The 17,237-nt window shown below is 29.5% G+C and overlaps 1 protein-coding gene across 1 annotated transcript in view; it reads right to left on the bottom strand.

Moving 5' to 3' along the window:
• Positions 1-13,661: 13,661 nt before the first annotated feature.
• LOC107450423 (histone cell cycle regulator-like protein) overlaps positions 13,662-17,237 on the bottom strand; it is a 47,973-nt gene continuing 44,397 nt past the window's right edge. Inside the window, exons 26-27 of the mRNA XM_043051599.2 lie at positions 16,529-16,620; positions 13,662-14,061 (exon numbers count right to left, since the gene is read on the bottom strand). Of these exons, the coding sequence (XP_042907533.1) occupies positions 13,948-14,061; positions 16,529-16,620 (206 nt within the window). The 3' untranslated portion in view covers positions 13,662-13,947. The remainder of the gene's footprint in view (positions 14,062-16,528; positions 16,621-17,237) is intronic.

A 17,237-nucleotide genomic window follows, 5' to 3' on the forward strand; every position in this document is an offset into this window, starting at 1 on the left:
TCTGTAGCCTGACGACCTGCTTTACGGTAGCACAGTTTAACGAGGACCAATACCGCACACCCTCGGTCCCTACGCAGACTAATCCAAGTGATCCCCCACCCGCACAATGACCGCAGCCAGTGATGCTTGACTTCGGTGATCTGCTGGGAACAGTCTCTTAACGATCAGTCCACTGTGGGACTTTGGTTGTTTATATATTTATTTATTGGTACAATAATTTATTTATTTATTGGCAGGCTTGTGTGCTCAATTAAAGCTTATAAGCTTTTGCAAAGTAGAAGGACGGATAGTACAATTCAGAGAAGGACATTACATCCATAGTTACGGTGGGATTCGAACCCGCTACCTTCACGCTTAACTGTTCATTTTTGAATTGTAATGAGCAAACGAGCTTACATATGTAGGGCTGTGTTAGCCCAGTAGTTAGAAAATCGGACTCCAGTCCGAAAAGGCAGGTGTTCGATCCTCGACTTCGACAAGACGCAATATACGTGCTCTTAAAATCTGTGGAATCGAAAATTATGTACTCGGTTGCTGAGCAGTACCATGGATACAAGGATCTGGAAAAAAATTTCTTGCCCTTCAAATCTACGTCAAAATAGAGGAAGTGGCCTCACGAATGAGATTGCCTCAGTAGAGGACCAAAATTGTGATAGTATGTCTTCGGGTCATCTCCAGAGATATATCCCAGACCGTCGCCAGTAGCTCATTGAACAGCTAGTGTCACTTAAATAAATTATCCACCTACCTACATTACATATGTAATATGGTAATATTTCATGGTAATATGTAATACGGTAAAAATAACAGCTCATATTCTCTTAGGAAACTGAAATGCAGACATCACACAGGTACATCCTTAGTTATGACGGAATAATTCAATCCTGCTACCTCTACATTTTAGGGGAAAAACAATACACATTGGTCTCAGAGGTCCCACTGAATTAAAATTGGGCAAAATTTTTCTGATGAATAAAATGCAAAAATGTAATAAATTATTAAAATAAACGTCGAATATTTTAAATTAAAGCCAAATTTTTTAAAAAAAAGTATAGTGTGGTTGACTGTTTGGTGGGTAGGTAGGTACTTTATTTACGTCGCACTAGAGCTGCACAATGGGCTATTGGCGACGGTCTGGGAAACATCCTTGAGGATGATCCGAAGACATGCCATCACAATTCTGATCCTCTGCGGAGGGGATGGCACCCCTGCTTCGGTAGCCCGACGAAGTCGAGCACTTTACGGTAGAACAATTTAACGAGGACCAATACCGCACTCTCTCCCTACTCAAGACTGGTCCAAGTGCTTAACTTCGGTGATCTGCTGGGAACCGTGTCTTAACGATCAGTCCACTGCGGGACCCATTTTAGGAGGAAAACAATACCCCTAAATTAAAGGTCACAGAAGTCCCACTCAATTAAAGTAGGGTAAACCTTTTCTGAAGAGTAAATCGAATAAATTCTTTCCTTAAAAAAAACGTAGATATCGAATGTTTTAAATTAGAGCCTAATTAAAAAAAAGTATAATGTGATCGACTGTTTGGTGGATAGATAGGTACTTTATTTACGTCGCACTGGAGCTGCACAATGGGCTAGTGGCGACGGTCTGGGAAGCATCCATGAGGATGATCTGAAGACATACCATTGCAATTTTGATCCTCTGCAGAGGGGATGGCTCCCCTGTTTTGGTAGCCTGATGACCCGCGCGAAGTCGAGCACTTCACTGTAGAACGAGGACCGATACCGCCCACCCTCTGTCCCTACTCAGTCTGATTAAAGTGGTCACTCACCCGCTCACTGACAGCAGACAGTGATGCTCGACTTTGGTGTTCTACCGGGAACCGGGTCTTTACGATCAATCCACTGCGGGACTGATTGACTGTTTGGAGACCTCGTCTAACAGCGATTGATTGGGATTTCAATACTGCACATTGAATTATATAGTTAAACTATAGGAGTAACAAGAGAACGCGCATAGATAACCTATTGGTATAACTAGAGAATGTGTATACAGGATTCTCTATAAATACTTGCACTGTTATGACGGTGATCGTTTCAAATTAATGAGTGGATTTGTACAGATAGTATTATTGACTTTTCGGCCGTTGCAGATGCATCTTAATTTGAATGTTCTAAAATGATAATTGTCTCAGAGAAATAAATAAAATCGTTTAAGAAAAATTTATATATTAATTATTGAAAATGGCCATAATTCAAAAATAATAAAGATAAGAAATCCCTTAAAGGGATCAAGATAAAAACATTCTCTGACATCGAGAATTTTAGCTACCATTTTATATTCAACGGTTGGGAGACTGGGATGCCCAAAAGGGCACCCCCAATCACCAAAAATTGGAAATTGAAAGTGAATGAATTGTACCCAACTGACAGTTATGAGCATGGGAAGAGATCCAAGGTTGGTGATTTTTCGAAAGATAACATCACCAAAAATAAAGCCGACTCCCCATAATCGATATTAGGTTTGAAAATACTTTGGCGATCACGAATCAACAACAAGCCTGTGAGAATTATTATAACCATGTGACTGAAACATATTCGTGGTAAGAAATTAAGAATAAAGAGTTTAAAAATAGATTTTTGTTTTCGATTAGGCGCGACAGCGAATTAATGAGTCTACGTTAGCATTGAAATAAAAAGTTAGCCGTTACATTGATCGGTAAGCCAGTCAGGTGGCCGAGCGGTTAGCGTGTCTAACTCCGAAGCGAATGGCTGCGGGTTCGAATCCCGCTCTGGGCATGGATGTTTCTCTCTCTAGTGTTGTCCTCTGTTGTGTGTGATGTGTGAATGTGACCCACCCTATAAAACGGGTATCTGTGGCAGTGTGGCGTGGATGATGTTGTTCGCCTCCGGGACTTTTCACAGGTGCCCACTGGGTAATGTTAAAATGGGTGACACTTCCGGAATCTTCCGAGGTGAAGAACTAACAGTTCAGTACCTGTCGTTAGAAAAAAGAAGGGGAAAAAAACATTGGTTTGTGAGAAAAGAACAAAATGTTTTATGTTCGCTTTTTATAAATTTTAATAAAAATTAACTAACTGATTCAATTTAATTATAATTTGATTAAGAATGATTAAAAAAAATAAGTTTATGAAATTAAAGAAATTTCATAATCTAGGAAATATGTAATGCCTATTGTGGCATCACATGTACTAACTTTTTAAAAATAAGGGTTAATGAAAAAATTCAAATCTTAAACTTAATATTAATTCTTTATTGGTCTAATGTGAACAAATTATATTCCAAGTGTGTACTTCTCTATTGATTTCGAATTCCAAATCAAATCTTTTGGATGTGTGGGGAAGTATCTTAAGTACCATAATGATGCGGGACATTTCCCGTATTCAGTTACTCAGCTAAAATGGGAGGGTAGCCTTATCTTTTATCAATTAGTAGTTTCTAATGAAGATTGACTTTGAATATATAAACCCTTAATGAAACCTCCACACAAATTTCGCTGATAGAATCGGAATGGGAATTTTAACAATTCCTGAAATATCTAATCTGGCGAAGGAAAATTTACGGCCCAAGTTTTACAGTCGATTTGTAAATGCTGGAATCGTTAATTCTTTTATTACTTGTTTCGGAAAATAAGAAAAATAATAACTTATTTTTCCATCACGATGCGTAGCCAAATTATTCAACAAAAAATAAGCACCTTTTAAGCACTCAAAAAATTATTTTTAAACACTTTAAAAAAAAATATCATAATTAGACAGGGTTGGAAAGTTTTTGACAAATGACTGTTTTAGCTTGTTTTAACCGTCATGTCAAAAAAGAAAACCTTTTGTCATTGTTTTTGACAATTGTCAAAAATCATGAAATTTTGAATCATGTATAACGAATGGCGTTTTTATACGCTACGGACTGACAGTACGCCGAAATAGATTGGGGTCGAATTAATTGTGAAAACGTTGAATAGAACAATGTAAACTGTGTCTTTTTGCATAATTCGAAGGGGAAATTAATACAGTAAAGGAAAAATCTCCTTTTGAAAAAGGGAAAATTAAGCGCTTTTTAAAAACACTCGATGAAAAAAGCACCTTTAAGGGCTTTAAAAAAACGACAATCGAAAATAAGCACCTTTAAGCACTTTTTAAAAACGCTACGCATCCTGATATAAATGAATTCCAGGCAATGGGAAGAGAAACTTGAATAAGAAACATTAAAATAACATTTTTGAAGGAAATTCTTACTCGCGAAAAAAAAATTATTTATTTAAATATTTGGATTTTTTTCTTATGATATAGATGCATAGAAATTTTCATTATTATTGTTATCAGGGTGCGTAGCCAAATCTTTCAACAAAAGAAAGCACCTTTTAAGTATTTCTAACCACTCACAAAAACATTTTTAAGCACAAAAGAACTCTTTTCTTGATTATATTAGCCACCAAAAAAAAAAAAAGAATGAGGGATTTTTCAGTTTGAAAAATGAGGCCTGAAATGGCAAAATGCAGCCGAGTTACACATGAGAGTGCTAGAATCTCACCGATCTCAGCTCAGTAGACATTCCACATGCGGACTCGCAAGTATTTCATCAAACATGTAAAATTATTGCCGCTTTCACATGCTATGGACCGACGATAGACCGAAATTGATTGTGGTTGAATGAATTAAGTAAAAACGCTGAATAGAACAATGTGGAAAGCCGCTTTTGCATAATACGTGCCGAAAATCGACACGGTAAAGAAAGAAAAAAATCTCATTTTCAAAAAGAGTAAAATCAAGCACTTTTTAAAAACACCCAATGAAAAAAGCACTTTTAAGAGCTTTTAAAAAACGAAAATAAGCACCTTAAAGCAATTTTTAAAAACGCTACGCACCATGTTATACTGTATATGATCGCATGTTTAACCAGCTTAACTGGAATACAGACGACCTGGTTGTTTATAAAAGAAATATTCAAACATTTCTGTCTTTATTTATGCATTTTATAAATAAAAAAAATACCTTATAAAAGTTTTTTCATAAGTTCATTTACCGAGATTTATTTCATTTTGATAATTAAAACAGTGGTTCCCAATTCTTTTCAGCTACAGAACCCTAAACAATCAAACTTTTTTGGGCGGAACCCTTACTTAATAAAAAGAAATTCATTAGCAAGTGTGCATATGCTAACCAAAGAAGAAATAAAACACTTCAAATTTAGGAATGTTTAATGTGAAAAATTAAGTTTTTTTTGTTGTTTTTTGTTTGTTTCAGCACTAACTGTCTTAAAATTAGGTTTCACAGGGTGCGTAGCCAAAACTTCCAGCAAAAAACAAGCACCTTTTAAGGACTTTTTAAGCACTAAAAATATTTTAAGCACCATATACATTAATAAAATGCAAAATAGTTTTCATAGACTTCACGTGATCATGATAAAATAACCAGTTTCTGATAAAGAACTCCTTTTTTTAATTATATTAGCCATTATAAAAAGATGAAGAGGTTTTTCGATTCGTTATCAGACGGTGCAAAATGAAGCCTGAAATGGAGAATATCGAGAAAAAATACAGTAGAGTTGCACATGAGAGTGCAAGAATCTCACCGAACCCAACTCAGTAGACGCACATGTGGACTTCCAAGTATTTCATCAAACCTGTAAAATGATTGGCGCTTTCATACGCTGTGGACCGACGGTACGCCGAAATGGATTGTGGTTGAATGAATTGTGAAAACGTTGAATAGAACAAAGCATGCTTTTGCATAATACGTGTCAAAAGTGGACATGATAAAGAAAAAAATTTCATTTTCGAAAAGGGAATATCAAGCACTTTTTAAAAACACCCAATCAATAAGCACCTTAAAGGGCTTTTAAAAAAAGAAAATAAGCACCTTTAAAAAACACTGCTCACCATGTTTCATGTTAGACAGTTGAGTTTGAAAGTCTGAACGGCTTTCAGTTGAATAATTTTTGACGTATGCGTAAATCAAATTGAATAGAATCAGCAAAGTTTTTTGAAAAAGAACTCATAAACTGTGAGTTCGGTTATCGGAGTTCGATGAGAAATACTGATGCATTTCATTTTAATAAATTCATTCAATATATGTATATATATATTTAAAATTTGCTACTATTTATTATAGATATTTTACTTCAATAGTTTTAACCTGAATATTAAATAAAAAATCGATTATTGGTTGGAGGCAAACCTATCAGAGGTTTCAAAAATAAATACTGGTTGGTTAAAAAAAAAAAAAAAAAAAAAAAAAAAAAAAAAAAAATNGACTCCATCTAAAAAAAAAAAAAAAAAAAAAAAGCTTTAACTCACGGAACGCTTGTGACTTTTCCGCGTAACCTTAGGGCTCCGCTAAACACCTTTTGGGAACCGCTTATCCGAAGAATCAAATTAATGCAAACAAACAATCAAGTTGTTGATAGAATCAATCATCAATCAATTAAATAACTATAAGAGAATTAAAGGGTTTAAAATATTATTGCTATTAAATGAAAATTATGATTATACAATGAATAATAAAATGAGAATACTATTACAAAGAAATGAAAAAAAATCAAGCTTTGCAACTTGAATAATACTCACATTACTTAGGTAGAATGCGAAAAACTCTTGATTCCTGACTTTAACGGTGGAAATCTGCAGATTAGCTAAGGTAATGAGCACATTAACTACTGGCATATAATAGAAGAATAGTCCAAAACCTTTCAATTGCACTATCTTTTCAGCTTCTTCATTATCATTCTTTTCTTCTGAAATAAAATTCTTTCGAAGTATGTCATAAATTGAAGAATTTCTTTCCAATTCTATGTAAAATGTTGCCTTTGTCTTCCTCAAAATTTAATCCGTAATATTCGATAAATGAATGAATGAAAGGAAAACTTCCAAAAACTGAAGTCCTGAGAAATAAAGGTTTGGTGAGTAAAGAACTGCGGTTTCATTAAGTATTTTAACATGCTTTTGTATAAAATAAAAATCACTATAATCAGTTAAGAAGAAAACAAAACATTCGTCCTATGAAGAGAAATCGTTTGCTTTTCAGTGCATGTACAATGTACTTCAACATCGCCAACAACACAATCGTTGCACTATTTTCTTTTTGCTTGCTTTCTTAAATTGTGTGAAATGAGGAACAAAAACTTATTGAATAAAAACTATTGTTTTGTTTCCCTAAAATTAGAGAGTTGCATCATATTTAAATACTTTACAGTCTCATAAGAAAGACTGGTGAAAGAATAATAAATATTGTCTCTTGCAGACGATTTTCTTTTGCAAGGAAACGAAAGTATCTTGCATTTGATTTGTTAAGGATAAGTCAGGATAAAACGTGCAATTTTTAGAAGTCCAACCAAATCCAAAGCTTTTGCTACGTCATATAGTTTCTTCTTTTCCAAAAACGAATATATAAGCAACAATTTGTTAATTTTAACGCTATTAAACACACTTAAGAATATATACATGCATACTTACATATTATGCAACATTGTGAGTTCTCGTCATTTGTTTATAATTATTTCCTTTGGTATGGTAGCATAACATATTATAATATAATATCTGAACGAATTTGAAAATAATATGTTAATATTAAGTAGAGATATGGGGCCATTTATATATACAGTATATAAGAAACAATTTTTTACTTATAACGCTATTATGCACATTTAGAATTATAAACATACATACTTACATATTGTACCATATTGTGGGACCCGAATTTGTCTATAGTTATTTCCTTTGGTATGATAGTACAGTATATTATAATATATCGCCTGGCCGAGTTAAGGACACCATGTTTGTCTATGCAGGGTTACCTAAACTAAAACCATTCCGTACATTTAATTTCAATATGAATATCAAAAAAAAAATTCAAGAAATCACACCATTGCTGAAGAGTACTTTATTGTACAGATTATTGTACCTCTTAGAGAGAAGTGTTTAAATTACAGGGTAACACATATGATTATGATTCAAAATTTATAAAATATTTATAAAATGCAAACATGAATGTAATAATTTACAATGATTTGGCCCTTCAATTTCAAGATAATTGACACACAAAAAAAAGTGAATTTTATTTTAAATTAAAAAAAAATTTTAAAACATAGCACAAACATAAATTGACTATATTACAATGAGGAATTCGATATCACAACAAAAAAAAATTCCCATGCTGCATACTGAAGATGTCAGTAATAAATACATTAGGCTACTAAAGTCAAATAAAGTCATCATAAGTCACCTTTTAAAAAAACAAAAACAATTTTAATAAAAAATAAAAGATAATTTCAAAGACAATATTGCATTTAATCAAAATTATTACTAATAGTTTTTTTTACACCACACAGTAAAGGATTTTAATCAAATAATTTATTGCTTATTATAAATGGTTAAATGTGAAAAAAAATTTTAGCATTCAAATTAAAATTAGTTCACAAAAAGAAACTTTTTAACAGCAAAAATAAAAATGCTGAAAACTAACAAAATCTTTCGGCACCCACAAAGTTGTCAAAATGCAGATAAATTTTTAAAGAAAGTTTTGTAATGATATTAAAAAGCAAAATACATTCAGTTCACACTTCTCTATTAACGCTAAAATAAAATTGATATTCCAAACATTAAATATTTTCAAAAAGATAAAAAAAAAACTTTGAATACATTGAGTTGTATTAAATTTAACAGAAAGAGTTCATTTTAAATATGAAAACAATTGATATTAAATTTAAAAACAATTAAGGTTGTTCACACAACTTTTGTGCTTAAATTTGAAAAAAGTATCTAAAATTGGGGAAGGAATTTCATTTTAATTGTTGGAAAATAAAGAGAATTGGAACATTGGTGCAGTTAACAAAAGCTTTATACAGCCAAAATTCATAGAAATTACAGAAATTATTTAGTACAATTGCATTCCTGAAAATGGATCCTCATTTTAAAAAAAAGGCCAAATGAAATTTGCCTTAAATAAGAAAAAAAAATTTGAAAAAAACATTTTAAAATTTAATTCATTAAATAGCTAGTAACTTAGTCATACTTAAAATGCAATATACAAGCATGCTGTCGAACTTGCAAAAAAGCAGATAAAACGTCCTAACTTTGAAGTTATCATTATACACATTTATAAAAACAAACTAAGTTGTAAATAAAAAATCATCTGCGCAGTTTAACAAATAACTAGGATACTTAAACAAGCCAAAAACACACTATCAATTAATATCATAGATACGAACATGAAAAGAATTTTCATAAATCATACTATTTTGAAAAAAAATTTATTCACTGTTAAAATAATAATTTTCATCAGCATTGGCACGACAGCCCTTTGTGAGCCTGGGCCTTCCCCATTCTGCCCTTCTCCCAGCAATTGTTTAATAATAATTTTACACACTGGTAAAATTATCTGAGCTTATAGGTTTAATTCTAAATACTATTACAAATATTTACCTTGTTAGGATTATTTAGTATCTTTTTACGGGAGAATATAAATAAATTTTAAAGTGATTTTAAATTTTAAAACTATTTAAATAAATACCTTTTTAAAAATTAAAAAAAAAACAATGCACCTTGTGTTCATTTTCTCATAATTTTCAGTTCAAACTATACATTATTTATCAATTATCATTTTTTATTAGCTTACTTTTAAAAAATAAAAAATATGCACAGAGATTGCCTTTTAATTATTTTACTACAAATAACTATATAAACTACAAATTTTTTTCTTCTTTTGATAATGAGATAATTGCTTTTTGAAATATACACATAAAATAGTATAAGAGCGTAATTTAAAAATTATTGCATATAAAATTCAGTTATTACATAATATTTCCATAAATTTTTATGGTGTTAAGTGCACAGAGTGGAAGTGCCTCGCCCTTTTCATTTCTAGGGAGAACTCTTGAGTACAACTAGAAGTAAACTAGTTATACATATTTCATTTTATTGTATTGCTTTTCATTGCAAATTCATTTTTACTGGCAATTTAGTTAAGAAATTCATGGATTTTTCAAGAAAGGAAAAAACTCATTACTCTTGCAAAAATTAAGTTTTCTAATAACTTCTTTGTACTTCTTCAACTAGCATAATGCACTAGGGTTGAGAGCTATACTTGATACTAAAGCACATGAAAACTTTTTTTTTTTTTAATTTCGTGGTAAAAATAGCTTTTGCTTTCTACACAAATCACATTCTACAGTAATTATTATAAAAGAATTTGTTACTCAAAAGGTGTTTTGAACTGTTTTATTTTACTACAAAACTATAATTTACTTTTAAGTCAGAATTAAAATACAAGTTTATAAATGATGCAGTTTTAATATTATTTTTTAATTTTAAAATTCTGTTAACAATATTAATGCTAACTTAAACACAAATATGGGTTTACTTAAACATTAAAGGACAACAGCCTTCCAAAAAAAAATTTTAAATGCTTATTTCATTATTAATTTAAATTATTATTTTATTATTATTTTAAATTATTATTATTTTATTATTATTTTTTATGTAATTTAACCATTTCTACAATAAATTTTCATCACTATTTTTATAATAAATAAAAGAACACCACACTATTCTTAAAATTAGCATAACTCCAACATAAAAACATGCAGTGAGACTTCCTATTTTTAAAAATATTAATAACAATATTAACAAAACAATTGACATAGAAAGTTATAAATATTAATACAACACAGTTATTTTATTAACACAATAGTTTAAGCAAAACTTCCGTCAAAATGAGCATGAAAGTGATTTTGTCATTGGAAATACATAGGTATTAAACTGTTCTAAGTCGAGTCAATTTGCCAGCAGAAATGCAAATCGAACTCATACATTTGGTTCAGTACTTTAAAAAAAGATTATTATAAAACTATTACAATTTACCAAACAAGTTATTTACAATAAGAAATGACAAACAGATTATTATGTGAATTAAAACAAAAAAAAAAATCTGGAATAAAATAGAATTATTTAGAACTTTAAAAAAATTTAATTAGGAAATGAAGTTTAATTACTAAAACCAAAATCAACATTCTAAAAAAAATAATAAACTTTAAGAAAATTAATAAATCAGGATACATTTTTGCAAAAAAATTTCTAGTTATCAAGGATTTTTTTAAGTTGCTGTAATAGCACTTAAAAAATAAATTTTTAAAAAAAACTTTTTCATTAATTTGAATTTAGATAAATTGTGATTAAGTACACCAAAATAATGAGTCAAAGATTTATTTCCTTATAATTACTAATAATACTTTAAATAAAATCTATTAAAGCTAACCAAATGAACAACAACAAAAAAATTATTAGTGTAATTCATAGTTTAATTTTTTCTGCAATAAATTTTCATATGGAATTTAATATGCATAGATATATAGATATATATATATAGGAACCTTATGTAGTTTCATCTCTGTCGTTTACATACATATTCTGTAATACTGACTACACGAATAGTGTAACCAAATAATTGCATAGATTAATTTTTACTTTGTTTCATAGAAATTCTGACAGTAGCATTCAGACTTTTTTTTTTTTACATATTCGTTTAATTAAGTACTGACTAAAGAAGTACGTAACAGCAACAAACAAATATAAAAGAAAATTTACAACTACATTAAAAAAATAATTTTATACATAAAGGTGTTTTTCATTCTGTTTCCATAATTTTGGTTTATCATATTAATGAAGTTATACTACATAAAAGATTTGCAATAACAATTCTATTAATATCCAAGATAAACAACACATTAAGGCAGAAAAAAACTAAATATTGAGATAAAGAAATCTATAATAACAAAAATATAATACAAAATTGTGATAAAAACAATTATAAATGTTATGAAATAAAAATTTATATTTAAAATAATTTTACTGATAGGTGCAAATATCAGTCATGTACAAAAATTTGAGTAATTTAAGAGAATTGTCGCAGAAATTCTGATGGTATAATTTTTTTTCTTCCTGATTTTAAAGGAAATGATAATAATCAAATTAAAAAAACCTGACAAATTGTTACTCTAAAAGAATTAGAATGAGCAAGGAACCAATTCATAAGATGCAAATTGTGATTTTCAATAACCTGCAACAATATAGTCATTCTAAGACAGGAGTACAGCACATGAAACAAATAGAGCAGGTATCATTACTACTATTATTTGATTATTACTTATTATTAGATTATTATTATTATTTTATTTATTATTATTATTTTATTTTTAATTATTAGATTATTATTATTATTAGATTATTACTTTCTTATTGTCGTTAAAGATAAGAAAAACAATTATCCAGTCAAGGCACCAGTTTTAGACCTTTTTTAAAAAGGGAATTTGTAAAAATACTAAAAATTTTCACTTTTAATAAAAACAAAAACAAAAAAACTACATTATGACATTAGAGAACCTAAGCAACAAAAAGACTTGAAAAAAAAATTGATCTGAATGCAGTCAGAAAAATATGAATCAAAGTAATAAAAAGCAGTTTGGCAGACACTTTTTAAGGGTTAAAAATTCTATTGACAAAACAATGATAATGCACTTCCAAATACATTTTTTTTTATTATTTTTAGATTATGTACAAAATATCACCTTTTTTTGTTTCATTTCATTTCATTCAAATAAAACTCATCACAATTCATTGAAAAACAATTTACTACAGGAAAGATTTTTGCAAGTCTAAAAACACATTGTAAAAAAAAAAATCTATAAAATTAAAATGGAATTATTTACATGAACAATACACATATATTACAAATGAAAGCTGATATCTTTATATCTCACTGACACTGTAGTAAATCTCATGAGCTACGAAAATGATTTAAATTATTAAAGGAAGTTTTATATGGCACTAATTAATAGATCCACCTGAAATAATTTTACTTTGATACAGCGTAATGATGAAAACTGAAGACTGCCAGAGGTTTGTTCAGACTTTGGAAAATCCTAGCTGTTTGATACTTAACTTATGAGGACGCCATACCATGGGAGAAATATTTCATTGCAAATTCTCTTTCGCCTCTATAACTAATTTAGAATTAAAAGTTTAAAAAAGTGAGTGCGGACAAACGTAGAGTAAGCCATGAAGTTTACAATATTGAAAAGAAATTTTTAAAATATTGAAACGAATATAAATTACGATAACTTAGGATTACGCAATGAGGAAGTTTTCTTCCAATACTTTGTCCACATTATGATGATTTGAATTTTTTTTTTCAGCAAATGAAAATTCATTACTTACTCCAGGTGTGTCTGAACTCACTTTGTTTATACTTTTAATTTTGAATTAGTAATGAAAGTAAAAGAGAATTTGCGATGAAAGGTTTCTTCCGTGGTATTGTGTCCTCTTACGCCAAAGGAGATATCAGTGGCACAATTTTAAAGAGAAATATGCGCAATTTCATCCCAATTCCTGGCAGTATTTTACAAATTTCCACGTGGTTTGTTTTTAAATCTGTACATTTTAATACGATAATACAGTACGCCCAATTTGAATCATGCATTTCAGTTTTTGCTTTTTAAAGCAACCTTCCATTCGCCGAGATTTCATCATAAAACCACATGGTCGAGTAATCGCTTAGTATTTCCAATAGATTTTTTTAATACTACATTTTTACTGCATCCAAATTTTCACATCCTGTCTCTGGTATAAAATTGGTTTTGCTCATTTTATTCTCCTCGTGAGTTGAACAAAATATTTTTTTTAACATTTCTGAATTTTTAGGGTTTTACTGAATTGCAAAGTAATTCAATATTCAGGCAGAATTTTAATTATTAATGTGTTACCAGTATCTAACTAATTAGCTCATGGATTACTCATATTGGAGTCAAGTTTTGGTTAAATACATATTCATAAAAACATCACATAGACACGTTTTAATCTACGATCAAGAATAATTGAGCTTCTTCGCTGTGGTCTGAATTTAGATGGCAGTACAAGGATACCACAGGAATCATGACTGAAGGAATGTTTATATTTTCATTTCATATGTGTAGGTTTCATTTATGTTTTTAAGCCTTCTAGCTGATCTCTATACTCAATAAATAGCCTTTGAAATCTTAGATTTGAACCCATAATCAGCAACACTTCCTTCAGAAGATCCCTCTTTTGTAGTTCCTAAGAGATAAAACATATAAATTAAAACAACTACAGAAAACTCTAGCTACTAAATGAATCCCGGCTAAAAATATATTGCATTAAATAGAATGTCATTTTAAAAAAAAAAAAATCAAAAACAATTTTTTTATATATAATTTAAAATTAAATGAACAATAATAAGTATTAAAAAGCATGTGGTACCATTCCCTCGCATCAAGGTCATTGCACTGATATTTAGTGCAGCCAGGTTTAGTTTGTCTAAAGTAAGAACTCCCCTGGCCATTTGTCTGGACCTGTGGCGGTGATTATGGTAACGAGAAATAATTATTTCAAGTAGGGGGGTGGGGTCACTCTTTAGGACAGGTTTTGGTTCCAGTTAGCGAGAGAAAGGGAATCTTTTCCTACGGTCCATTGTGTTTGCCCTAGAGTGAAGAGACGCTACCCTCCCTGAAAAGAGCTATTCTTGTTTCCATAGCAGCAGACGGCCTCAGACTTTGTGGCAAGGGGGGGGGTTCTTACCGTAGACAAACTATAGAGTCCCTGCATCTAACTAATGACATTTTTATCTGAGTTTGTCTGAGAGTCGGAACTTACCGAAAAGAAAGAAAACAAAAAATTCCTCCTAAACTTAACATGGAGTTATCCGAATGGTATCTTTATCTAGCAAAATCTAAATAGTATTGGGGTTTTTTTTCTTTTTTGTAATTTTCTTTAAGAATTTACCTCAAATGTTTAAATATTTTTTTAATTAATTAGAACTTAACTATGATAACTATACTTGTCATCTCTGCCAAGTCAAATTAACAATTAATTGTTTGCTAAAATGTTAGTTTTCTCACTCGAAGAAAGTTTTGCAAACTAAAAGAACAGTTATAATTCATAGTTAACATGACGAACGCCACGTGTATTTTTAAAGAAATCTCCATCAAGCCACCTCAAGGTGCGTAGCCAGATTTTTCCACAAAAAAATAAGCACCTTTTAAGTACTTTTTAAGAACTCAAAAAATATTTTTAATCTCTTTCCAAAAAAAATCATAATTAGGATCTGTGTAGTAATAAAAATTATTTTTTTCTATAGTTTAAAGTTCCTAATTTATAAAAATAAAAACAATAAAATTCAAAAACATTATCAAAAAACTTTACATAATCATGATAAAATAACTAGTTTCTAATAAATATTGCAGAAGAAAATTGCGAAAATCAGGCATTTTTTGTAATTTAGAACGACCATCGACACGGCGGAAAAAAAATCTCTTTAAAAGAAAGAAAATTAAACACTTTTTACAAACCCCGAATAAAAAAAGTACCTTTAACGGCTTTTAAAAAAACGTAAATCAAAAATAAGCACCTTTAAGCACTTTTTAATAAAGCTATGCACCCTGCACCTATGCTGTAAAGAAGCACTTGGATGGTACTATAGCAATGTGATGAGCACTACTAACAGATGGAAATACATAAAAATTTAATTTGCAATAAATAAAAATTAAGTAAATTTTAAATAATTTTTTTAACTTAATTAAAACATTGCATTTTTTTCCTTTTTTAATTTCATATCATATTTTACCCAGTCTGTTATCGATGACTGACTCAGTAGATTAAGTAGTTTCAGGGTCTCTGCTATGTTTTAGATTTTCAAATTCATGACTTTCCATGACTAATTTCAAGAACTTTTCAGGACTTGACGAAGTTACTATTTTCTCCGACACAAACAGAACAAGAAATTTAAAAAGCATTATAATAACACTAATTAAAATGATAGGTATAAACAAAACTGTTATACTCTGCATCTTCACATTTACTGATTTCAAATTTAAAAAGCAGAGTAAAGAAAGAGTTGAACCAATAAAAATACAAAATTACAAAAGCAAATAATGCTGAAAAAAATACAAAAGCAAATAAATTTTTTTCTGCAGAGTTATATTCTAAAGATACTTTTCTTGTTCATAGGAAAGGAAAGAAATACTCCTGATTTTTCTGTTCTCATTTCGGAATTTAAAAAAATTTACTGGCTTGCTTCAGTTAGAATTTCAAATTGATAAAATAAAAATTTATAAATAATAATAATAATTCTGAAATCACAGAAGTTTAAAAGATACTTTGCTTTAGAAATGTTTATTCTTTCATTTCTTGAAAGAACACCATAATTAATAAAGAACATAAAAAAAACTTTTTATATTTTAATAAAATATGACTCTGAGAGGGGATTTTTTTACAAATTTAGATATTGGGAACACCATGAAATAATTGGGGGGGGGGGGATTCCATTTTAAAAATAAAATTTTTCGGCGACCTAAATCCATGACTTTCTATGATTTTTTTTAAAAAATAATTAAAATCATGACATTTCATGACCAATTTTGTTCAATACCGAAATTCATGACTTTCCAGGTGAGCAGATACCCTGTAGCTTTAACAATGAATGCAAATACACTTTTTTAATTTATGCTTAAATGATAGGTTGAATTAATGCTCAAGAAGGACATACCAAAATATTAGGTTTCCAATCAGAATTTTTGGCTGTTTTTATGACTGGGCCTAAAAGACCATCACAAACATCTCTCAGTCGGGCTTCCAAGCCTACAGGAGGAAAAAAAAAAATTTTTAATTACAAATTTAGTTGCATACGCTTTTAAATTAACTCTTTTTTTCAGATTTGTTTAATTTTTAAGTAAATATATTCTAGATACCTTTGTAATCTAGATACCTTGTGCATTAATAAAATTAATATTTTATTAATGCACAAGAAAAAAATATATAACAATGTTTAAATCACAGATTGATATTTAAATCTCAAATTTAATAAAATAATGTTTCATTCAAACGACACGTATTTTATTTTCTTAGCATTCTCTATTTATTATCATAACGTCAATGCACCAATACAAAATAATTATTGAAAAGTATAACTTAAGTAAGTTGTTATATGAATGAAAAGCAAACTTATTAACTCTAACAATTTGTATTTAAACAAGTTTTTGCTTTAATCAATCAAAATATTACAATCTTACGCAGATAGTATAACATGATGGAAAAAAATGTGTAAATAAGTTTATTTTCCCTATTGTTAAAATGTAGTACAATTTCCCCTTTTTTCTACAAAAACAGAATAATAATAACAGAGATGTTTTACATTGCTCTTATACTAACCACAATGCTAACTCTATTTGAGGTTTACATTGCATGTTGAAGTAAAT

This window comes from Parasteatoda tepidariorum, chromosome 2 (genome assembly GCF_043381705.1).
Source record: "Parasteatoda tepidariorum isolate YZ-2023 chromosome 2, CAS_Ptep_4.0, whole genome shotgun sequence".
Classification (NCBI taxonomy): Eukaryota; Metazoa; Arthropoda; class Arachnida; order Araneae; family Theridiidae; genus Parasteatoda; species Parasteatoda tepidariorum.